We start from the raw sequence: 23,919 nt of genomic DNA, 5'->3' as shown, positions 1-23,919 counted from the left end.
AGCTCGGAGCTCTGCTCCCAGGTCCTGGTGAAGCTTCTCTAGTTCCCTACTTACCACTCTATTCACAGCCTTTGGCCGAGCCTTCCGCCGCCCCCTCCTCGATCCTGCGCATCCTGCCAATTCCCTTAGCAGCGCTGGCCCCAGGCCGGCCACACAGTAGCTGTTCTAAAGGACTGACCCAAATAGGAACAAATGACCCTCCCTGAGGGACGGCGGCACGGTTTGCTGAGTGCGGAATTCCGGCGGCCGGTCGGCCTGCGGTACCCAATAACCAGATTAGAGATAGGGCGGTTCCTAGGGCCCAATTGCACTCCGCTCCCCGGGAGTCAAGAAGCCCTGGCTCTGCTTGCTGCCTCGACCCCTTCCTGGTCTCGGTTCCAGGATGTCACTCAGAAAGAGCCCAAGTTTCCCTTATGTGTAAAATGGGGGCACCTTCTGAAATGGGCAGTGCTAGAGAAGCCCCAGCGATTGACAGGAGACTCGGCAGCATAGATACGGACTTTATTAGCACATTTCTTGGCGATCATCAGCCCACAAGGTCGCCGCGGAGGAAAGGGTTCTCGTGAAGTTGCTTATCCCGACTAGCAACTTGGCGCAGGCGCCTAGGGCAACCCACTTCAAGCGACTAAGGGCGGAAAAACTTCAAAACTTCCAACGGGACCGAACATTGGTGGTCCCCGCACACACCGGAAGGAAACCGGGCTCTGGATCACAGAGCCCCCTTCCGAAAGAGACACTTGATTCCCGTTTTGTATAAGCCTGCGGAAACGACTTCCGCCCATACCCAAGATGGTCGCCAGCGGCGGCGCGCGCTAGGGGGTTTCGGTGTCTGGGAGGGAAGGTCGTTGGGAGGGGGCGGAGCCTCCTCTCCCCGAGTTCGGATCCCACCAGGACTGCAAGATGCGCGCCCAGCTGGACTTCTGCCGCATCTGCGTCGCTGTGCTCGCGCTCTTCGGGCGGGGAAGTCCCTTCAGAGTGGGAAGAGGGAAGGGTTAGAAGAGCTAGCAGCACGAATCAGGGCCCTCCACTTCCAGAATGTCATCTCTAAGTGAGAACCCGGGAAGATAAAGACCACAGCTCGCAGTCTGCCCTGTACCGAGGGGGCTCCTGACCATTTTCACAAACAACGAGAGGTCATTTGCTTGGGCCCTTACAAGTGGGACGAGTTAGATCCCAGACGCTCCGTGCTGGGGACGGGGAGAGAGGACACGTAGGACCCTGTATGTTAGTGCCAGGGCCGGAGATCTACCATCTGGAAGATGGAACCGCAATTCAAGAACTAAAGTAGTTCCAAACTTGAAGGCATAAAACCTGGACACCCAGAGGTGTCCGGCTGGGAACACGGATGCAAGCATGCTTCGCGTTCCAAGGATTTGATACGGCCTGCTGGAGAGGGGTCCGGACTACAGACCCCGGCATGCCCTGGCACTCGGAAAGGGACCCGGCCTGGACTGCAGGTCCCGGCATGCCCTGGGGTTCGGACGGAACAGCTCAGTGGGAGTGGCCTGGGAGTACAGGTCTCGGCGTGCTTCAGCACGGGCCCAGCCCTACGCCGGGGCGGCGCTCACCTTGAAGGAACCCTGGAACTCATCGCTCATCCTCCGGAGCTCGCGGCCATAGCGCTGTGCAGCCCAAAGGTTAGGGGGTGCTGAACGCGACCGGCCGCGGAAGGGGCTGGGCTCCTCCTCCTCGGTCTCGTCGTCATCCTCAGCCCCTGCGGGGTACGAGCTGTGGCGACTCCGGGGCTCCACAGACCCAGCGCCTGCAGAGAGGGTTGACGGTGGGGGGACGACGTGAATCCCAACTCCTGCGCCCCCAGCATTAGCTCCACTGGCCCGCTGGTGTATTTGTGTGCACATCAGGGTATATCTTTCAGAGCTCCAGTTTCCTCAAATGTAAATCAAGGGAAGCTCCTTGGGGCTTCTGTGAAGATTCAAATTAACTTCTCATTAATCCCACAAATCTTAATTGAGCCCCAATAATGGGCTAGGGCCTTAGTGTATGTAAAAAAGGACCTTCCTCTGTGCCTGGCACAAAATAAGGGCATAATAAATAGTAAGTTATAGTTACTAGTGCAAGGCCATGGGGGCCTGGTAGCAAGCCCAGGGGTTCTTAGCTCAGTAATCATCTCCATCCCCCAGCAGAGGAGACCAAGTCCCTGACCAGGAGGTGCCCTGCCCCAGCCAGGCAGGGCTGAACAGCTCTGCAGAAGACCCGCTGTGCTCATTTGTTCCACTGTTGTGGCCTACAGGGGACCCTGGAGACCCACAACCTGTCAGCAGCACATGTACCTCCCACAGTACCTGCTTGGGAGAAAATGTCCTGACTGGTCTATTGACTTTTTAAGATAATATTTATGGAGCACTTACTATGTACTGCGCCTTACTTTATTATCCTAACCATTCTGGGAATTGAGTACTAACATTGCCTGTGTTCTACAGATGGGAGGCCAGGCTCACAGAGGTTGACTTTCTAGGGTCACAGAGCTGTGAAGCTCTGAGCCTGGAAGTGCTTAGAGGTTTGTTGGAATCCAAAGTCCAGAGATTACCCTGGGCTTCGCCTCTTCCCTGTCCAGCCACCTTTCAGCTTCCTGAGCCCGTGTCTTCACCTTCGTGTGGGGATACACCTAGCCCTTACTACCAGTGCCTGTGTAAAGGTCACATAAAATAGTGTGAAAGTGCTTTATGTGCTGGAAGTGCGTGACAGGGCAGTATTCAACGGGGCACCTCTACTATGTTGGGAGTTTGTCTGACGTGTACTGTGTGCCATTTTCCCACTCCTGCCAACCCCACCCCCTTATCGAGACCAACAAAGATCTAGAACCACTCCCAGGAGCAAAACCACTCCCAGAGCTAAGTAATAGAGTGGCAGACAGTCCTGGAATGCGTGCCAAGAACATGCTCAGCATCCATAGCAGGGTGCGTCTGTCAGGAAGGCATTTTGTTTTTTGTTTTTTGTTTTGTTTTGTATTTTTCTTAAGTTGGAAACGGGGAGGCAGTCAGACTCCTGCATGCGCCCGACCGGCATCCACCCGGCACACCCACCAGGGGGCGATGCTCTGCCCATCCGGGGCATCGCTCTGCCGTAATCAGAGCCATTCTAGCGCCTGAGGCAGAGGCCACAGAGCCATCCTCAGCGCCTGGGCAAACTTTGCTCCAATGGAGCCTTGGCTGCGGGAGGGGAAGAGAGAGACAGAGAGGAAGGAGAGGGGGAGGGGTGGAGAAGCAGTTGGGCGCTTCTCCTGTGTGCCCTGGCCGGGAATCGAACCCGGGACTCCCGCATGCCAGGCCGACGCTCTACCACTGAGCCAACTGGCCAGGGCTAAGGAAGGCATTTTGAAGGAAGCAAGATTTAGGCCAGATTTTGAAGCCAGGGATAACAGTATCTTGTTCTCCTTCCAGAAGGCCTTCAGCAGAACCCTGTGGGTCAGCTCCAGGGGCTGCAGGGCCTCTAAGAGTCCCAGCTTCAGACACCTGGCTGAGAAAGCCAAGAAGAAAAGAAGACGGCCCAAGAGGGTCTGGTCAGAGTGCCTGGCTATTCTGAACTTCACCAAAGCACAGGCCCGAGGGCAGGCAGGGGCACCATACAGCCTTTGAGAGTCAAAGTGGCAGTGGAGAACAAGCAGCTAAATCCGGAGTGGGGATGGAAGGGACCAGAGGAGCCAGGAACAGGACTCCTGATAGGATAAGGCCCATCTGCAGAACACTGCAGTTCTGTGGGATGTGAGCAGCGAGGCAGGGGTCAGTAGCTAGGTGGACCCATGCCAAATTCTCCCAATTTTACAGGTGAGGAAATGGACGCACCTAGTGGTTAGGAACTTGCCTGAAGCCCCACGGCCAACCACGCAGGTGCCCAGGAAATGTGGGCCATCATTCTCCTTTCCCAGCTCTAAGAACCCAAACCACCAGCACACTGGATAGATGCAAGGCTGGAGGAGGAAGGTGAGTGACATGCAGATGGACACTTGGTCTGGGCACTGCCTTCTCACCCAGGAATCATAAACAGAAGAACAAACACCTGATGTGTCAGCTTGGAAGTGCTTCATGTGCATTCATTCATTATACTCTCATCACACCCTAGGAGGGAGCTTACTCACTGTCCCCATTTGACAGAGGAGAAAGGCACAGAGAGGGCAACTAATTTGCCCAAGGTAACTCAGCCAGTAGGTAGAGAGCAGAAATCTAAAACTAATGAGTCTGGCCTGTACTGTTGCAGTGAATAAAGTGTCGACCTGGAACGCTGAGGTCACCAATTCGAAACCCTGAGCTTGCCTGGTCAAGGCACATATGGGAGTTGTTGCTTTCTGCTCCTCCCCCCTTCTCTCTCTCTCTCTAAAATGAATAAAGTCTTAAAATAAATAAATAAATAAAACGAATGAATCTGGCTTCAGTATTTTTTTTGGGGGGGGGCAAGAGAAACAAAGACAGGGACAGGAAGGGAGAGAGATGAGAAGTATCAACTCATACTTGTGGCACCTTAGGTGTTCACTGATGCCTCTCATATGTACCTTGACAGGGTTGGGGGCCTTCGCCGAGCCAGTGACCCCTTGCTCAAGCCAGGAGCGTTTGGGTTCAAGCCAGTTGACCATGCGGTCATGTCTATGACCCTGTATCCAAGCCAGTGACCTCAGCGTCCCAGGCCGATGCTCTATCCACTGCACCACCACCTAGTCAGGCTGGATTTTTATTTATTTTTTAGTTTTTGTATTTTTCTGAAGTTGGAAACGGGAAGGCAGTCAGACAGACTCCTGCATGCGCCCAACAGGGATGCACCTGGCACGCCTACCAGGGGGCAATGCTCTGCCCATCTGGGGCATCGCTCTGTTGCAACCAGAGCCATTCTAGCGCCTGAGGCAGAGGCCACAGAGCCATCCTCAGCGCCCAGGCCAACCTTGCTCCAATGGAACCTTGGCTGCGGGAGGGGAAGAGAGAGACAGAGAGGAAGGAGAGGAGGAGGGGTGGAGGAGCAGATGGGCGCTTCTCCTGTGTGCCCTGGCTGGAATCAAACCCAGGACTCCTGCATGCCAGGCCGACGCTCTACCACTGAACCAACCGGCCAGGGCTCAGGCTGGATTTTTTAAAAGTATCCTATTTCTGGACAAAACTGGAAGGATTTTTGTGGGGAGGGGACATGCCATCTGAACCATCCCACCCTCAATCAGTTCTCACTCCTACATGCCCCTGGGCCAGGAAGAGGTGGCCTTTCCCCACTTCTTAAGGTAAGGAAGAGGGAGGGGGCATGGCTCCTCTCTGGGCAGGAACAGGAATGGGTGCCTAGGCCTGCCCACTCACATCATCCTCCCAGAGTAAGCCTGGGGCTGGGGTGGGGCAGTGGAAGCAGTATGTGGCTGGAGATACCCCATTTCCCAGCAGAGCTTTAAGTTCTTTAGCCCCATTGAACACATTCCCGGTCAGGCTCCTGTTAGTACCCTTGCATACTGGACTAGGCAGTGGCTTGCCAGGTAGTGGGAGGCAGGGCTGAGTTTGGGTCCTGCTCTTCCGCATGCAGGTGCTGTCACACTGCCTGTATCCAGCGGGCAGAGCAGCACACAGCCTGGTTGGCTTCTAGCACCTGTAGGCCCCAGCCCCGACTCCTTGTGTACCCTAAAGCCATTCAGGGTACCAAAGACCCTTACTGGCCTGCAAAGAACATACACCCCCATCTTGCTCAGAGCTGATGAAATTAGAAAGCAGGGCCCAGCAAATGTTTTCTGTACCGGTCAAAGAGTAAATATTTGGGGCACTGCAAATCACAGTCTTTGTCACAACTACTCAGCCCTGTGGTCATAGCTTGTAAGAGCCATAAACAAATGACTGTGCATTGCTGAATTCCACTAAAATTTTATTTAGGGACACAGAAACTAACTTCATATTATTTTCACATGTTATAAAATATTGTTATTGGATTGCTGTCAACTATTTAAAAATATAAAAACAATTCTTAGCTCATGCTCTGTACAGAAAGAATTTAGCCTGTGGCTATGGTTTGCCAATCCCTGCTCTAAACTCAATTATGTCTGTTCTCTGCCTGAAACCTTCAATGGCTCCCTAGTGCTTATGAGATAAAGTCCAAACTTCTTGGCGTGGCCTTTAAATCCTCACATTTCTTGTTCCATCCTGTACTTCACTTGTCTGCCATCAGGGGGGTATTGGTTATTCATGTGTCCCTCTCTGCTGAATGAATGGCAACCCCCAGATCACAGGCCAACTCGTACTAACAGTAACAACAATGATCACGTACTAGAACAGCATACACTGTGCCAGGTATTGTTTCAAAGCACTTTTCCCGTATTAACTCATCAGTACACCCTTGTGAGTGGCGCAGGTACCACTCCTAAGGGTTGTAGGTGGGACTGGTTCTATTTCCATTTGACAAATAAGGAAACTGAGGTGGGACTGGTTCTATTCCCGGTTAGTAAATAAAGAAACTGTGGCAATTAACTAACCTGCTCAAGCTCAACCTGCTAAAAAAGTACAAAACTGTGTTTCAACCCTGCAGTCTGGCCTTGGTGCCTAGTGGTGGGCTTTTCTTCCGCGGGGTGTCGCTCCTTCTCAGGACACCATCCACACACACACAGCTCGCCACGCACCTGCCCCGCCCAGGCACTGGGCTATGCGCTGGACTGTCACAGCACACAAGGTGGCTGCAGTCCCTGTCCAGCAGGGGCCAGGAGGCAGGGGGTATGAAGAGTGAAGGGACCCTGCCCATCTGGAGGAGGACAGTGGCTCTAGCAGGTCATTGGCATTGGGGATCTTTTATGGAAAAATCACTTGCTTTTTAGACATTGAAAAATAGGTCAAAAGTTGAAATCCTGTGCAGTGCTCTCTAGTGGCTTCTATTTTCTCCCCTGCAGCCCTCCTCGTGGCTGGGCCTGGCATTCCCTTGGCTCCTTATTGCTGCTTCAAAGCATTCTCATGCCCTCCCTAAATCTAGTTTCTCAGGGAGTGCCCACGCCTCAGGCGTCCTCCAGCCCCTCACACCCCAGTTTTTTTGTTTTTTTTTTTGTTGTTGTTGTTGTTTTTATTATTTTTTTTTTTTCTGAAGCTGGAAACGGGGAGAGACAGTCAGACAGACTCCTGCATGCGCCCGACCGGGATCCACCCGGCACGCCCACCAGGGGGCGATGCTCTGCCCCTCCGGGGCGTCGCTCTGCCGCGACCAGAGCCACTCTAGCGCCTGGGGCAGAGGCCAAGGAGCCATCCCTGGCGTCCGGGCCATCTTTGCTCCAATGGAGCCTTGGCTGCAGGAGGGGAAGAGATAGACAGAGAGGAAGGAGGGGGGGGGGGTGGTGGAGAAGCAAATGGGCACGTCTCCTATGTGCCCTGGCCGGGAATCGAACCTGGGTCCCCCGCACACCAGGCCGACGCTCTACCGCTGAGCCAACCGGCCAGGGCCCCCTCACACCCCAGTTTTTGCAGGAGGCTACTCCAGCTCCCTGGCGCTCTCTGCTGCTCCTGTCTTCATTCACAGAACAGAAACGGTCCTTCCCACCTCCCAGCCTTGCCTTTCCTTGATCTTCTTCTCCACCTCTCCCTTCACATTCCCAGGGGCAGAACCTAGACCTGGTCACCATCAGTAACTGTCCTGTGCCCTGGCCAGATAGCTCGGTTGGTTAGAGCTTTGTCCCACTACACAAAGGTTGCCAGTTCAATCCCCGGTCAGGGCGCAAACAGAAACAGTTTGATGTGTCTCTCCCCCACCCCCGCCCCTCTCTCTAAAATCAATGAATAAGTAAAAATAAAAATAAAAACCCTCCAAAACACTGCAGCACACTTTGCCCACGGGCTCACCACCACCTCGTACACAGGACCTGGTGATTCTCCTGATGCCCAGATCAGATCACTGGGCTCTGCTTGAAAGCCCTCTCATGTCTGCACTCAAATGAAAAGCCAAAGCCCTTACACTGCCTTCAAGGCCCTGCCTACCTGTCCCTCCCCCTCCTTTAATTGCTGCATCTCCAGCTCCACTCTCCTCACTCTGTCCCCTCAGGCCACACTGGCCTCAGGGCCTTTGCATTCTGCCCATCCCTTTAGGAGGTGAGAGAGATAGATGTGATAATTATCAATGCTGCCTGGCTCAAGCCTCACCCCATCCAGTCTTTGCTCAAATGGTGTTTCTCACCAAGGCAGAGCCTGGCCACCTCAATTCAAATCACTCCCCTGGTCCCCAGTACTCCTGATCCAGAGAAAGCAAAGACTCTCACACTGCTGCCCAGTGTGTCCTCTTCTAGCTCATCGTATATCACTTACTTGTTTGTTTATGGCTTGTCTCCCCAACTGACCAGACTATAGGCACCACAGGGCAAGGACTTTTATCTCTTCTGTTCATTGATGTGTCCCTGGCAGCTGGGACAGTACAGAGCACAGATTAAGCAAGCACCTGATATAGAAGAGGAACAGTCAAGTGGGAATGGAGAGCTGTTGTGAGCAGAAATCCAGCAAGGGCAAAGATCTGGAAGTTAAAGAAAGTGTGTGGAGTTCAGTGTGACAATGTGTGAATGGGCCGAGGAGGCCTTAAAAATCCTTTCTCTTGAGAATGGCGAGAGGGCCATTTAGGCAGGGGACATAGTTTTTGTTTCCAGAAGATCTCTGTGGTTTTTTGAGGTGCGAAGGCCTGTGCCAGGCCCTGGGAGAGAGAGTCTGAGCAGTGGCCGCTGCCCTCCAGTGCCCATCCTTCCAGCCCATGCTTCCCCACCCCCACACAGACCAGCTGCCTGGAGCGCTGTCTGCCTCTTGGGGTCATCTGCCCCTGGCAACAGGCAAGAATATCTCTGGTGAGGGTATGATCCACAAGGTGAGAAAGAACAGACCTGGTGGCTGGAAGCCTGGGGCAGGCACCTCAGAGGCTTAAGTCAAAGAAATGAGCAAAAAAGTGTGACCTTAGGCAAGTCACTTCCCCTTTCTGGTTCACTGCCTGACTCTTCAGCAACTTCTGTGGTGGTCCTACTCTAACAGCTACATTCTTTGAATATTTCCTATGCACCAGCACTATATAATTGCTTCCTAGATATTCCGCTAATCATCCTAACAGCCCTACAATGGTGGTGATTAATTGCTCTGCTTTACAGAAGAGGAAAGCTGAAGCACAGATAGGTTAGGGTCTTACTCAAAGCCATCCAGTGAGTGTGGATGAGGCTGGGGAGCTACTGGGCAAAGTGGACAGGCAGGTGGTGGTGGGGTGCCTACCTCCGCGGTGGCTGCTGCTGGTAGGCTGGCCCTGCTGGTGACCAGCTTCCCCCAGGAGGCCTGAGGTTGTACGCTGGTGCTTGCTAGGGCCTGGGCGCTGGTCCCCTGTGGGGCTGGGGCCCAGGCCCCTATCTGCAGGGCTGGAGTCTTCTTGCTCACTCTGCTCAAACTCTGGGATCTGGAACATGCTCTGGGCTGCAGAGGCAAGATGGTAGGTAGTTAGGGCACAGCTAGGGCAAAAGGTAACTGGCCGGGGTGGGGGAGCAGGCGCCCCTGGCTCCCTCTCCCACCTTAGAACCCCAGGTCCTCCCTGTCTCCCAGGCCCCCGTCCAAGTCTGGCTGGGCAGGAAGCTCAGTCTATCCACCCAGAACCTAATTCTCCTTCCGGAGCCCTGGTGCGGTGGAGCCCCAGACCCCTACCCAGGCCCCGGCTCGCCCTGCCCATGATGATGGCACGCAAGTCTTACCCCAAGCCCGATCTCGAGGCCCCTGACCCGGGCCTGCACCTCCCTCTAGCACTGAGGGAGCCCGGCTCTAGTTGCCTGGGCAACGAGAAATGTCACCGGCCAGGCCCAATCCGCTATCGAAATGTCACTAGGGCTGGTCAGGAGGTGGAGCCACTGTCGTCCCGGGCCCGTCCCCGCAGTAGGACCTGCTCCCCGCCCACCGTCTTCCTCCCGGGTTTCTTCCTGGTCTCCGGATTCTCTGCTCTTGACTTCCTCGTTCCTGGGGTGTGTGTGGTAGCGCAGGAGGGATTCTCTGGGATCTCCAGAGGATTTGGAACCTGGTGTCTGGCTTCTGTCGATAAGTCCTTCAGCCCCTCTGGGCCTTAGTTTCCACCCCTGTAAAATGGGGATAATGATACCTCCCTCAGGGACCAGTGAACTTGGTAAACCGAGTGTGATTATTGTGGGTGAAAGCACTTAGCAAAGCCATAATTGAAGTTCAGCCGTAGGATGCAATGTTGTGTGTTGTCACTAGTCAGTCTGGACTGGCTGATCGGGTCCCTCCTCCTCCCCACTGTGGAAACCTCGCGCCCCACTCATCAGGGGCACCACTCCCCGCGCCATCAGGGGTGCACTCGAGATAAGCGAAGGAGACTCCTCCCTGGCAGGATGACGGTCCCAGCTCAGGAGAAGGGATAGGGGCCCCTGTGACGGTGGACATAGGACTCGCGGGGACTTCGCGCGTGGAAGGCGGTGGGCCAGGTGAGCAGGAAATGCGGCGGGCTGGGCCGGGGGCGGGAGGGACTCCCGGGAGCTGTGGGGCCCGGCGGGTCCAGGCCTAGAGGGCGGGGTCCGCCGGCCATTTTGACTGTGGGCGGAAGTTTTCTTCAGAGACCGGCGATGGGGAATCGTTGCCGCCCTCGGCCTGACGGCACGATCGCGGTTTGGGGGTGGGGAAGAGAAGCGTGGAAACTGGCTGCCGCGCAAAACAAGCAAGGGCCAGTGGCCCCGGGCATGGCCCACCGGGTGCCGGCCGAAGGCGGTGCCGCCCCAACCCCTCAGTGCCCCGCCGCCTCGTAGCGCCTGGCGCCCGCCAGCGGCGTAGCTCGCACCCATTCTCGAACGACTGCGCGCCGGGCGCGGCGCGAGGTTGTGGAGTCCGGGTTAGACTCTGCGCAATTTGCGTAGCAAACAGCGCAGGCGCAGGAGGGGGCGGAGCCGCAGAAGCCGGGGAGCCGGAGCTCCCGAGCCCCAGGTCCCAGCGACCCGAGCGGGCTCCGCGAGAGGCGGACTGAGGGCCTGGCGTCGACCTCCTCCTGCTTCCCGCGGCTGGAGAGTGGACGCAGTGGGGGGTGGGTTGGGGCATCGCCCGGAATCCCGAGACCTGAAGGCAGAGGTCCCCCACCTCCGTCCCATCCGGACTATTGGAAGGAGAGCCCCCAGTTTTAGGAGGGGGAGAGCCGGGTGTTGAGAGCCCCGAGCAACGGCGGCTGCACAGAGCCGACGGGTATCGGCTGGCTCTCCCCCTCCTGCCGGGACTACTCGAGCGACCAAGGCCAAGGACCCCTTTCCTTCAGCCTCTGCACCTTCAAGCTCCTAGCCCTGGGACTAGCCTAGGAAGGCGACACTACCCATCCCCCACCCTCCCCCCTCAGCCCTGGAAAGACTGTCCTTCCACGCTCCTGAGTGAAGGGCCCACACCCAGGTACTAGGCTGCTAGTGCCCCTTTTGCAAGGATTGCGGCAAGGGCGAGTGTCCCCCTGTTTCAGGGAAGGACCAGGCCAGCCATAACTCATTTTCTCCTGCGCTCCCCTTCTCTGTCTCTGCACCCTGCAACTCCCACCCTCCGTATTTATTTTTATTTCCCTGGTCCCCTGCCAGCCCCTCCATCTCTGTCTCGGGGTTCAGACCTCCCTCCCTGACATGGAGAGTAACCTGTCTGGCCCAGTGCCTGCTGCAGGGCTGGTGCCTGCGCTGCCACCGGCTGTGACCCTGGGGCTGACGGCGGCCTACACCACTCTGTACGCCCTGCTCTTCTTCTCCGTCTATGCCCAGCTCTGGCTGGTGCTGCTATATGGGCACAAGCGTCTCAGCTACCAGACGGTGTTCCTGGCCCTCTGCCTGCTCTGGGCTGCCTTGCGTACCACCCTCTTCTCCTTCTACTTCCGAGATACCCCTCGAGCCAACCGCCTGGGGCCCCTGCCCTTTTGGCTTCTCTACTGCTGCCCTGTCTGCCTGCAGTTCTTCACCCTGACGCTCATGAACCTCTACTTTGCCCAGGTAACTGTGGTAACCGGGTGGGGAAGGGCTGTGGGGTGGCAAGCCTCAAGGGCCCAAAGGAGTAATAGGCATCTCTGCTCCCAGGTGGTGTTCAAGGCCAAGGCGAAGCGTCGGCCAGAGATGAGCCGAGGCTTGTAAGTACTCAGGACGCTGGTGGTCTCAGCCCACAGGCCAGGAGCAGCCTGGTGTCTATCCCTTCCCCCATGGCAGGGCGAAGGTGAGGATAACTCAGGGAATGTTTGTGGAAAAGCTGGAAAAGTGAAGCACCTGGCACAGGCGGTTCAGCAGAGGTGTCGCATGTGTGAAGGGAACAATGACAGAAGCAGTCAGGGGAGAGAGTGGCAGTGTCATCCACAGGAGAGGAAGAGCTGAAGCCTCCAGCCCTTGGAAGCTCCAAAGCTAAACCACTTCTGGATGACCTTGGGGGGGGAGGGGAGGGTGATACTTCAGTCATTTGTACGTCTTACAGTTTATTAAGAGCTTTCACAAACATCTTAAGTTTTACCACTTATGTGCGAGGCTGTTATTATCCCCATTTAAGAGATTAAGAAACTGAGGCCCAGAAAGGTAAAGCAACATGTTTAAGGTCATCGATGTGGCTGGAGGCAGAGCCAGGGCTTCAGCCCGGATTTCTGACACCCAAGCCAGTGCTCCTTCTACTGTATCACACACAGCTGTTAAACATCTGATCTTCTTGGGCCTCAGTTTCCCCATCTGTAAAGCTGGAGGAGCGAGGTTCAAATTGGATGACCTGAAGTGTTGACTGACCCTGTGGTGTCCTGGGAGAGGCTGGGTGGTAGTCCGGGGCTGACTGTGCTGTGGGCTGCAGGCTGGCTGTCCGAGGGGCCTTCGTGGGGGCCTCGCTGCTGTTTCTGCTGGTGAATGTGCTGTGTGCTGTGCTGTCCCGCCGGCGCCGGGCACAGCCCTGGGCCCTCCTGCTGGTGCGTGTCCTGGTGAGCGACTCCCTGTTTGTTATCTGCGCACTCTCCCTTGCCGCCTGCCTCTGCCTTGTCGCCCGGCGGGCCCCCTCAACCAGCATCTACCTGGAGGCCAAGGTAGGGTCATGACCCTGACGCCTGGTGTCCTTTGGGGTCTTTGGGCATTGGTCTTCAGGGTAGAGGGGAAACTGGAGCCTCCCCTCCCTGAGGATCCTCTGTTCTTCTCTGTGCCAGGGGACCAGTGTATGCCAGGCAGCTGCGATGGGTGGTGCCATGGTCCTGCTCTATGCCAGTCGGGCCTGCTACAACCTGGCGGCCCTGGCCTTGGCTCCCCGGAGCCGGCTGGATGCCTTTGATTACGACTGGTACAATGTCTCTGACCAGGTGGGCATTTGGCATGTCTTCTGCCTCCTTAGTAGCCACGGCTCCTGGGCCCTGTCCAGGTGCCCCACTGGCACAATTGCAGATTGGCATGCTTTCCCACAGGCAGACCTGGTGAATGACCTGGGGAACAAAGGCTACCTAGTGTTTGGCCTCATCCTTTTTGTATGGGAGCTGCTGCCCACCACCTTGCTGGTGGGATTCTTCCGAGTGCACCGGCCTCCACAGGACCTGGTAAGGGCCAGTGTAGAAGGGTGGCAGGGGGACACCCTGGGCTGGGGACTGGGATGGTTGTGGGATGCCAGTGGGGGACAGGAGAGGGCACCAATGGTGGTTTCCTTCCCCAGAGCACCAGCCACATCCTCAATGGGCAGGTCTTTGGCTCCCGTTCCTACTTCTTTGACCGGGCCGGGCACTGTGAGGATGAGAGCTGCTCCTGGGAGCATGGCCGGGCTGAGAGCACCAGGTAGGAGCCCCATCTCAGGACCCCTGAGCTCCTGGCTTGCTCTGTAGAGCCATAGGGACCGAGAGCCGGGACTTGTCGTCCGGCCCCAGCCCCTGCCCGGTCCTTTGTTTCCGTCTGTACTGGGTGGGGCCCTCTGGTTTCCCTCTCTTGCCCTGAGAATGCAGTTTCCCACAGTCTTCAGTGCTTAAGCCGAGTCCCGGAATATCTGGGTCACTGGGCTCTGTTCTGAGCCTCTCTCCTTCCCCCAACTTTGTGAACATGGCCCTGACCACTGCCTTGGAACCGACCTGTTTTTCTGTCTGTAGCATGTCAGGCAGCCTGGGCTCCGGCAGCTGGTACGGTGCCATCGGGCGGGAGCCAAGCTGGTACGGGGGCAGCCAGACCCGGACCACTCCTCTGCTCTTCTCCCAGGTGCTGGGGCCGGGCAGCCACCACCACAGTCTGTATTCCACTCCACAGACGTGATCCCCCTCCGGCTCTCCCCAGAACACCCAGACCCCAATCCTTCCTACCCCAGGCCCCCGTGCAAAGTTCGTATGCTGCTTCTTGCCCGGGATCCCAGGGGCTGTGGCCACCTCCTCCCCTGACCAGCTCTTTGCTACTTCTACTGTAGTGAGTTTGTGCCATCCCCTAGGATGGGGGGCATGGCCCTGGCTGCCAGTTGCACACAGCACCATGGCATGACCTGCCACCTCCGCTTCTATGCTGGAGCCAGCTACCTCTCCTGTGTCTGCCACTTAATAAACAGTGTCTGTGCCCCACAGCCATCCACCATCTGAGTTGTCTGTGGTCCTTGTCTGCTTGGCTGAAGGCTGATCGCACACTGGCCCTCGAAGGGGGCTGCTGGACTCTCAGGGGCCACTCGCCTCCCCCAGGCTGGTGGGCAGGGCGGGAGAAGGGCCTGCAGTTTGAGGGGATGGGGGACAGAAGAGCTCTGCGTCTACTCCAGTCCCCTCCCTGCTTCAGTTATTCCTACTCTTTCCTCAAGACCTGCTTCAAACATCACTTCTTTTAACGCATCCCCTCGCGGGTCAGGGAACCGTGTCCTTTCCTGGGACCCACGGCACTGTGCTTATGTGTTTACTATGCCTCTCATCCCCTAGCGGCTAGGGCTTTCTGGGGACCCTGCTTCCCTGTCATCACATCCAGCTGGCCTTCAGGTTCAGGGGTCAGTCCAGGGCCTGAGGAGGAGGAAGTGGCCGTGACTGCGCAGCCCCCAGGTGTGGGTTTGGCTGCTAGGCGGGGCTGCCCCCACACAGTCTGCCTGGTGGTCCTAGGGCCCCCTTCTCTGGCCACTTCTAATAGCACAACCACTGCCTTCTGCTGCCACAGCCATTGTCGGTTTGTCCCATGGCTGGGAGTTGTCTGTCTCCTGCACATGGACCTGACAATGTCAGTTCCTCAGAGACCCTGGGGCCCAGCACTGAGTCTGTCTTGAAATGCTTCACTTGGGACTGACTGTCCTGGACACCAGGCCTCCAGGACCTCTGGAGAGGGCACACTTTTTGTTGAATGGAAAATTGTTAACATTTGTAGGACACTTGTATTGTTTGCCAGGTTTACAAATACTGACCTCTGTAATGCTCAAAATAGCACCCTTGGTGAAAATTAGCATCCTTTTTCTTTTTTTGTATGTGTATTTTTTCTGAAGTTGGAAACAGGGAGGCAGTCAGACAGACTCCCGCATGTGTCCGACGGGGATCCACCCGGCATGCCCACCAGGGGGCGTTGCTCTGTTGCAACCAGAGCCATTCTAGCGCCTGAGGCAAAGGCCACAGAGCCATCCTCAGCACCCGGGCCAACTTTGCTCTAATGGAGCCTTGGCTGCGGGAGGGGAAGAGAGAGACAGAGAGGAAGGAGAGGGGGAGGGGTGGAGAAGCAGATGGGCGCTTCTCCTGTGTGCCCTGGCCGGGAATCGAACCCGGGACTCCTGCACGCCAGGCCGACGCTCTGCCACTGAGCCAACAGGCCAGGGCCAGCATCCTTTTTCTATAAGTGGAACCTACAGGCCCCTTTCTGGTAAGGGGTGGTCAGCCTTAGAGCCATGCTCCAACCACCACCCTGAGGGCTGAGTACCCCAGGCAAGAGCAGGTTCTTTGAAGAAATGGAGGTTGTAAAGTGGGTAAAAGCAGAGAGGAACCGAGTTCCAGGGATCTGCCAGGGCCCCCGCAGTTCAGGCAGCCAGGGGCAGGGGGGATTGTTGCTCGCACCAGTTCCACGCTAGGATGGGCATGAGTGAGGACTAAGGGGTGGGATGGGATACAGGATCAGGGACAGGAGGTGCCCCTGCATGACCTCCCAGAACTGTGCCACACCTCACCTGGGCACGGTCCAACTTGCTTGAGTGGGTCCCCTACCCTTTGTCTGGCAGGATACCCTTCATAAATGTTGAACCCAAGAACCAGGCCGTCCCGGGGCAGGGAGTTAAGGGCCCTTCCTATCTTATTGTGGGCCTGGGAGAATAGTGTGAGGCCCGTCCAGAGAGGTGAGGGGGATGACCCAGGCCTGCCGCTGGCCACACTGGCTAGCCGACTGGGCAGTACCAGGATCTGACACTCGAGACGAGACCACTAATTTCCCGGGACCAGCCAGAGTTAGGGCACGGGGCGGCCGCAAGTCAGAGGCTGCAGGGGTCGGGGGTGGGGCACGGGCGGTGGTCAGAGCGCCGGCGGCAAGGGCTTGGCCTGGAGGGAGGAGCGGAGCTGGAGGGGTTAAGCGCGGTAGGGGGGGGCGCTTCTGGCGGTGGTGGTGGGGGGTCCCAGCCCCAGCGCGGCCCGCTCCGCCCCTGCCGCCGCCACCGCCTCCTCGGCCCAGCCGGCACCGCCGAGGCCGCGCGGGAGCCCGGGTGGCAGCCTCAGCCGCGGCGGGGCCAAGAGTGAGTGCGGGCGCGGGGGGCGCTGGAGGGAGTGCGGGCCGGGCTCCGGGGCAGGGCACACTGGGGGCGGCTGTCCAGGCGGGGCGTCTCTTCCCTCCCACGAGTGGGCGCCTGCGGGCATCGTGCGACCGCGCGTCCATCCTCCCGTCACGCTCCGAGACGTCGGCGTGAGGACGCGGGAGGCGGTGGGAGCGAGCGGCGGGTGTGCAGTGTGTCTGGGTGGCGGGTGCTGCGGCGTGGCCCCTCGGTCTAAGTGTGCACCCGCGACTATGGGCACACGGATGCGTGGTCCCTGGGGTGCCGCGGCCCCGCGCCTTCCCACGGGGTCCCGTGTTCCTGGAGTCTGGGGAGAGTGCGGGCGGAGCGTGTGCGTGCGGCCCGAGCAGCGGCTGACTGCAGCCGCAGGGCGGAGCGTGGGCGCGCGGGGCTTTGTGCAGCGTGTCTGCGAGTGTGTGCGCCTCCGCCCGCCGTCCCCTGGACTGACAGGTGCCCCGGGGGGGACGCAGCACTGGTCTGGCGTATGGCCCCCACCCTGCTCCTTCCCGGAAAATGGCAGCCTCCCTTTCCCACCCCCGTCCTGCCCCGCCTCGCCTGTGCGCAGGGACCGGACCGTCCCTGGGTTCCTCGAAAGCCCGGCTGGGCGCTGGGAGACCCTGGAGACTCCCCGTCCGGCCCCTCGCGGCTAGCAGCGTTGCCGGCGGAGGCGGGAGAAGTCACGAAGATGCTGTTGCGGCAGCAGCAGCAGCAGCGGACAAACCGAGACCCGCCATCCCCTTCCCAGCCCTGGGCGGTCCTGCCTTGCCTCCCTCTTTTCCTTCGAGCGCCACCTCGCCCGCTCAGCCTCCTCCTGGGAAGCTGGCTCCCCACACCCCCACCGGCTCCAGCGCTTCCTCCTTCGCTCTCCCTGCCTCTCCCTTAGCAGGCTCGAGCTCTCCCTCTTCCACTCTTTCCTTTCCCCTTCCCGGGGCCCTCTTCTCCTCTCACACCCTGGAGTCATCCGACAGGGGCTGAGGGCCGGGCAGCGGAGGTAAGGGGGAGGACCGACGTGGGGGGAGGACTGGGTGTGTCCTGGTGCCCGAGCAGTCCAGCCGGAGGGATGTGAGGCAAGGACATCTACTGGCAGTAGGGCTGGGGGCTCCAAAGACCTTTGGGCGTGTGAGGGTTGGAGAGGGGTGTAGGGGTGTCAGGCCAGGCTATTGATCCAAGCATCCCTGATTCTGCCCACAGTGACCGCAGCCCTCCCGGAGCCTGCTGCCCGGCCTCCCCGAGCGGGCAGTGGAGTTGGCAGGGCCCCTGGACGCGCCATGCGCGGCACCACACTACTGGCGCTGCTGGCGCTGGTCCTGCTCTACTTGGTGTCCGGTGCTCTGGTGTTCCAGGCCCTGGAGCAGCCCAGTGAGCAGCAGGCCCAGAGGGGGCTGGGGGAGGTCCGGGAGAAGTTCCTGAGAGCCCATCCGTGTGTGAGCGACCAGGACCTGGGGCTCTTCATCAAGGTGCGTGGGTGGGTGGGAGCCCTTCAGCAGTCACCCAGAGCCCCTGGCTCTAGCTGCATGCCAGTAGGGCCATATACTGGCTGCTGCTTCCAGACTGGCTGGGTGCAGCTGGGGCTGTAGGGCAGAGGCTGGGATCAGGGCTCTATGTTTTCAGTGTGGTGGGCATGGGGACACTTGTTTTCGTTGCTGTGCCTGGCATTGAACTGTGCTCCTGGAAGGTCTCCTTCAGTGTGGAGGGTGGCTGAAGGAATGAAGGAAGGAAAAAATTAATAAAAAGGCTGTATGTAGCACATGAAATACATTACATTTTCACAGGTCTAACTCACTGGTTTAGGGTTACCAGAAGAAATCCAGGATACCCAGTTAAGTAGGAATTTCAGCTAAACAATGAATAGTTTTAAACTATAACTGTATCCCTATCCCAGGCAATGTTTTTATTTGCTAAATCTGGCACCCTACACCCGTTCCTATACTTCCTTGGTCTCAGATACTTGGAGAAGCCCAGGAACACTGCGAACACCCCTTCACCCCAGAAAAGTGCACATATAAACATGTAGAGATGATTTTGTAGGGTTCCAGGGCCTCCCAAGCCTGCCCATGCCATCTTAGATGCGAGATTAAGCACCTTTGCCCTAGGACACATGCTTTTGACGGAGAGGCTACAGGGAGGGCGAGTCAGGGGTGGATGGGATCAGCTGTGGTCCAATGACTGAAGAAAGTGCTGGGCTTGTCTTCTGGGATACTCTCAGGCCACACCTCTGTGGCTTTTTCTGATTTCTGAGTCACTATCATATTAAAAGCCTAAGATTTCACTTGAATAAATGAGTGTTTACACTCTGGCTGGATAGCCCAGTTGGTTAGAGTGTTGTCCTGGTATACAAAGGCTGTAGGTTCAGTCCCAGTCCGGGCACATACAGAAAAGTATCAATGTTTCTGTCTCTTTCTCTCTCCGTCTTTCTCTCTCTCTCCCCCTTCCACTATTTCTAAAATCCATTTCTAAAACTGAATGTTTATTACTTTCGTAAAGAGTACCCCTCTCTCCATGCCTGTTCTTTTGGAGGGAGGCACCATCAGCATGGAGGCCTCTGTGTTCCAGCTGATTCCCAGTGTGGCTGGACCCAGAGCAGAGATGAGGATGGGGTGGGGTCAGGATACAAGGCAGCCTGACATGGTCTCTGACACATCTAGAATACCGAGCGAGGCGCAGAGAGGCCTGGGCAGGAGAGTGTCTGGCCAGATCACAGGGCAGAGGCAGGGAGGGAGGGAATCTGACCTATTTTCTCTTCACAATAGAATTACTTTTTTCCTGGATGAAAAAGAAGAAAAGGAAGGGCAGAAACTAGAAGGGTGGGCAACAGCTGCTGTATTTCTCTTCCACAATTAGTCATTCAGCAATTATGCACCTACTGTGTACTGGGTGCTGTGCTATGTACCATAGAGTGAGCAAGGAAATTGAGGTAGGGTGGGACGGATGCAGTGTGTGCCCTAGAGGATGTCACATCTGAGTGAGGGGACAGATGCATGGACAGATCACTGCAGAATTCAGTGGAAAAGGAACTTTCCTTATATGCTTATTTGTTAACCACCTGTTGTATGCTGGGCCCTGGGCTAGGTGCTGGGGGCAAGGAGGGAGGTGTCAGGGGCCTTTAGGAAGACCCCTGGTAACTGACATGAGGCAGGCGAGATGGGTAGAATTTAGGGGTGTTTGACTGGATTGCAAGGGACTACAGGCAGAGCAAGCTGAAAAGTTCAGTGTTTTGCAGAACTCAGATTTAACAGATGCCTAGTCATTTGAAACAAAAATTAGAACACACAGGATGACAAAGGATTTCTCTCTTAAGTAGTGAATTTACTGGAAAAGTGTTACAAAATAAAGATTAAATCACACATTTTACTTCTTGGATTTATTTAAAAATTATTACTATAGAAAATGAGGTCATCTCAGAAATCTGGGGCAAAGGTCACCATAACTTGTGTTCCCAAAGGGAGATTTAGGAGAGAAGAATGCAGAAGGGGAGGTTGGGACCAGATTGAAGAGGGGCTTAAATCTTGGGCTGGGAATTTGGGACTCCATTCTGCAGACTGCAGGGAGCTATGGAGGATTTGGGGTGTTGCTTTAGGACAGTTAATTTGGAAAGGGCCTTGCTAATGAAGACTTCAGTGAGAGAGAAATGTGGTTTAAGATCTTCCCCAAATTCCCTGCCTTTGTGTCTTTCTGTGCTCCTTGGGGGAGGAGCCCCTTTGTACCCTATTCTCACTGTGCTCTGACCTCTATCACTTAGGGCAGGCACTCTCAAAATGTGGATCCGGGCCTGAGGGACCTATAGTCTGGCAAGAGGAGCAAACACATGGCCATTTCATTAATCATATTTATTGAGCACCTATTATGTAATACAGTCCTTTAGCAGGGTGGGCAGGGGTTTGTGTGTCTACAAATCTCCTAAAATTAAAAAAAAAAAAAATCTCCTAAAATTAGGTGAAAAAATTGATGGTGTATGAACCTTCCCAGAAGGAGGGTCCCTAACTCTCACCACATTTTCTATGGCTAGGGACTACAATTCAGCTCCTATAGGGGCAGTGGGAGTGGTGGGGTCTGTGGGAAGCTGGACATCAGCGGGCATGGTCACTACGTAGGGTCTAATTTAGCAAACACACAGTGCTTACTTTGCTGTGAGTACTTTAACTATTCGCAACAACAACTCGATGTGGTAGGTGCTGTTCCCATCATCTCCACTTGGTAGGTGCGGAAACAGGCTCAGAGAGTTAACCTGCCCGAGCTCATATAACACCAAGATTTGAAAACAGACAGTCTGATCCCAGAGAATGTGCTCCTGACCACTGTAAAGTTGGAAATCTGTTGTGTGAAATTAGGGAGCAGATAAATGTTTCTAAAACAATGTGGAGGTCAAACAAAATTGGGTCACCCAATTTACAATGACGGCCTTCAGGAAGATCAGAGGGAAGGGGAGAGCCGAGCTGGGTAGGAAGGGAACCAGGCTGGAGACTGGAGGCCCAGGGGGTTGGCCAGGACAGGAGGGAAGGACTAAGGCTCCTCCTTCTGCACCTTGTCCTGCAGGAGGTGGCTGATGCCCTGGGAGGGGGTGCAAACCCTGACATCAACTCAACCAGTCACAGCAACTACTCAGCCTGGGACCTGGGCAGCGCCTTCTTTTTCTCAGGGACCATCATCACCACCATCGGTGGGGGAGGGGACTGGGCATGGGGGGCACCGGGTGGCCGGGGTTTCTCATGGGGGAAGGTGCAGGGGGAGCTAGGGAGGTGCCAGGTAACCCCTAGACCTCCTGTATGGCCCCTCCGTCTAGGCTATGGCAATGCGGCCCTGCGCACAGATGCTGGGCGCCTCTTCTGCATCTTTTATGCACTGGTGGGGATCCCACTGTTCGGGATCCTGCTGGCAGGGGTCGGGGACCGGCTGGGCTCCTCCCTGCGCCGAGGCATCGGTCACATTGAAGCCATCTTCCTGGTGAGCTGCTCCACGCGCTTGTGCTGGGGTCTGGATACCTTTCCTACATCCCTTCCCCGCACGTGAGCACGGGCCCTGAGATCACAGGGTGTGGGTGTGAGTGGAGGTTTTGGTGACTCCTGGGTCCTGCCTGCTGCCCCTCCCTGCAGAAGTGGCAAGTGCCCAAGGAGCTGGTGCGAATCCTGTCGGCGGTGCTCTTCCTGCTGATCGGCTGCCTGCTCTTTGTTCTCACCCCTACGTTCGTGTTCTGTTATATGGAAGGCTGGAGCAAGCTCGAGGCCATCTACTTCGTCATAGTGACGCTCACCACAGTGGGCTTCGGGGACTATGTGGCCGGTGAGGCCACCTTCCTTTTGCTGCACTTTCCTACCCACTTCTATTTCTATCCAGGGGCTCAGCATTTTTGCTTCTTCCTCCAAATTCCACGTGGCATTTGTACACTCACATGGGATGGCTCCAAACCCCTATATCTGCTTACGGAATGGACCCTCACATTTTTGAATGGGTGCAAAACCTCAGGCACACTTACATTCTTGCATGCCTGCGCCTCCATGCACGTTCACACATATAATAAGGTGCACCTCTCACACATGCTCACATTCTTGCACGTGAGCACTCCCACTCACGTGCTCTTATATTGCATACCTAAAAGTCATGCACGCTTACCTTCTTGTATGCATTCACACTCTCCGGAACATACTCATTGTCCTGGGGAGAGCGGGTCCTCTCAATGGACTGGGAAGAGGCGCAGTGAAACTGTGGTTTACTGGCTTAAAGTTTGCTCCATAATCAACTTTTTTCTGCCCTCCCCGGTGGTAATGCAGGCGCCAGCCCCAACCAGAACTCTGCAGCCTATCAGCCGCTGGTGTGGTTTTGGATCCTGTTCGGCCTGGCCTACTTTGCTTCAGTGCTCACGACCATCGGGAACTGGTTGCGAGTGGTGTCCCGCCGCACTCGGGCAGAGGTAGGCGTCCCTGGGTCAGCGCCGCGCCTGCGCCGTGGCGCTCCGCGCTGTACCTTTGCAGTTGCTTGACCAGCAGACCTCCCAGACTGTGGGCTCCTTCAGGCAGGGACTGAGTGAGCCCCAGTATGCACTGGTCGGGGACAAAGCGATACATTCAGACAGGTTTGCAGGCAACTCCATCTCTGCTCTTATGGATAGCATTGTCAGTTTTACCCAATAAAAATGCAGGACTCCCAGTTAAATGTGAATTTAATATAGATAGGAAATAATATTATAGTGTAAGTACATCCTACATATTGTATGAGACATACTTATACTAAAATTTTATTCGTTGTGTGTCTGACATTTAAGTTTAGTTGAAAGACCTGTATTTTGTCACCCCACTGGTCGCGCCTGGCCAAGGAGCGCATAGGTCTCTGGAGGCATGGGAGGAGCTGAAATAAAACGGGTTTTCTAGAAAAGCTCCCGGAGAAGAGGGTGCGTCCTTGCGATGGAGAAGGAGAGATGGTGCGGCTGGGTGATAAGCCCTTCGGGCGGGATGAGGCCGGAGGACCAGGGAAAGAGGAGCCATGCCTGGTTAGCGACAGGCAGGCTCCCGGGGTTGCCGAGGCGGTCGAGGGCTCCCGGTCGAGGACTGCTTTTCCTCCCCGCGCAGATGGGCGGCTTCACGGCTCAGGCCGCCAGCTGGACCGGCACAGTGACGGCGCGGGTGACCCAGCGGGGCGGGCCCACCGTACTGCCGCCGCCGGAGAAGGAGCGGCCGCTCTTGCCGGCACCTCCTAGCTCAGCGCAGCCCGCCGGCAGGCCCCCATCCCCTGCGCCCCCGGAGAAGACCGAACCGCCCTCCCCTCCCACGGCCTCCGCGCTGGATTATCCCAGCGAGAATCTAGCCTTCATCGACGAGTCCTCGGACACGCAGAGCGAGCGCGGCTGCGCGCTGCCTCGCGCGCCTCGGGGTCGCCGCCGTCCCCCCAACGCTGACAGGAAGCCCCCGCGACCCCGGGGTCCTGGGCGCCCCCGAAACAAAAACGTGCCCGTGTAGGGGCAGGACCCGCGGCCACCGCCTCCCAAAGGGCTTCATTCTTGCTCTCTCCCTGGCATGCTTTGCTTGTTTGACCAAAGAGCCCTTTTTCGCCCGGGCTGGAGTCTGGGGAGCAGGCTAGGTCGCTTGCCTGCCGCCCTGGGCCCGGCGCTCTCCTTACTTCGTCCATTTCCAGACCGCCCTCAAGGCTTCCTGTCTCGCCGTTGCGGCTGGGCCTGTCCCTCACAACACCTCACAACTGTGCCTCAAACCTGCATCAATAAACGGAAAAGTCTGCACCACTGCGGGCGTGCGCGCTCGGAGGACGCGAGTGGGGTGGGGGTGCTTGCGTCCGTTCACAGCCTGGCAAGTCAGGCTTCCCGTGA

At 56.7% G+C, this 23,919-nt stretch overlaps 3 protein-coding genes across 5 annotated transcripts; 2 read left to right on the top strand and 1 right to left on the bottom strand.

Annotated features, from left to right (window-relative positions):
• Positions 1-484: 484 nt before the first annotated feature.
• Positions 485-9,750, bottom strand: BAD (BCL2 associated agonist of cell death). Its single transcript, XM_066359580.1, has 4 exons — positions 9,653-9,750; positions 9,186-9,380; positions 1,569-1,762; positions 485-968 (listed from the first exon to the last, which is right to left on the bottom strand). Exons 2-4 carry the CDS (start codon positions 9,370-9,372, stop codon positions 813-815), a joined length of 537 nt encoding a protein of 178 aa, XP_066215677.1. The 5' UTR covers positions 9,373-9,380; positions 9,653-9,750; the 3' UTR covers positions 485-812.
• GPR137 (G protein-coupled receptor 137) lies at positions 1,519-14,472 on the top strand. 3 transcript variants are annotated; one of them, XM_066359548.1, is made up of 9 exons: positions 1,519-1,637; positions 3,786-3,941; positions 11,513-11,911; positions 11,996-12,045; positions 12,741-12,966; positions 13,084-13,233; positions 13,336-13,464; positions 13,578-13,696; positions 14,002-14,472. In XM_066359548.1, the coding sequence occupies exons 2-9, from the start codon at positions 3,921-3,923 to the stop codon at positions 14,159-14,161; spliced, it is 1,254 nt and encodes a 417-aa protein (XP_066215645.1). In that variant the 5' UTR covers positions 1,519-1,637; positions 3,786-3,920; the 3' UTR covers positions 14,162-14,472. The 3 variants fall into 3 exon arrangements, with proteins under 3 accessions (XP_066215645.1, XP_066215654.1, XP_066215662.1); XM_066359557.1 differs by lacking the exons at positions 1,519-1,637; positions 3,786-3,941 and adding an exon at positions 9,856-10,393; XM_066359565.1 differs by lacking the exons at positions 1,519-1,637; positions 3,786-3,941 and adding an exon at positions 10,476-11,336.
• Positions 14,473-17,537: 3,065 nt separating this feature from the next.
• On the top strand, positions 17,538-23,910 carry KCNK4 (potassium two pore domain channel subfamily K member 4). Its single transcript, XM_066360364.1, has 7 exons — positions 17,538-17,598; positions 17,799-18,064; positions 21,141-21,264; positions 21,388-21,548; positions 21,698-21,884; positions 22,373-22,512; positions 23,168-23,910. The coding sequence occupies exons 2-7, from the start codon at positions 17,876-17,878 to the stop codon at positions 23,552-23,554; spliced, it is 1,188 nt and encodes a 395-aa protein (XP_066216461.1). The 5' UTR covers positions 17,538-17,598; positions 17,799-17,875; the 3' UTR covers positions 23,555-23,910.
• The last annotated feature ends 9 nt before the right edge of the window (positions 23,911-23,919 follow it).

This window comes from Saccopteryx leptura, chromosome 1 (genome assembly GCF_036850995.1).
Source record: "Saccopteryx leptura isolate mSacLep1 chromosome 1, mSacLep1_pri_phased_curated, whole genome shotgun sequence".
Classification (NCBI taxonomy): Eukaryota; Metazoa; Chordata; class Mammalia; order Chiroptera; family Emballonuridae; genus Saccopteryx; species Saccopteryx leptura.
This window is presented reverse-complemented; position numbering and strand designations above follow the sequence as displayed.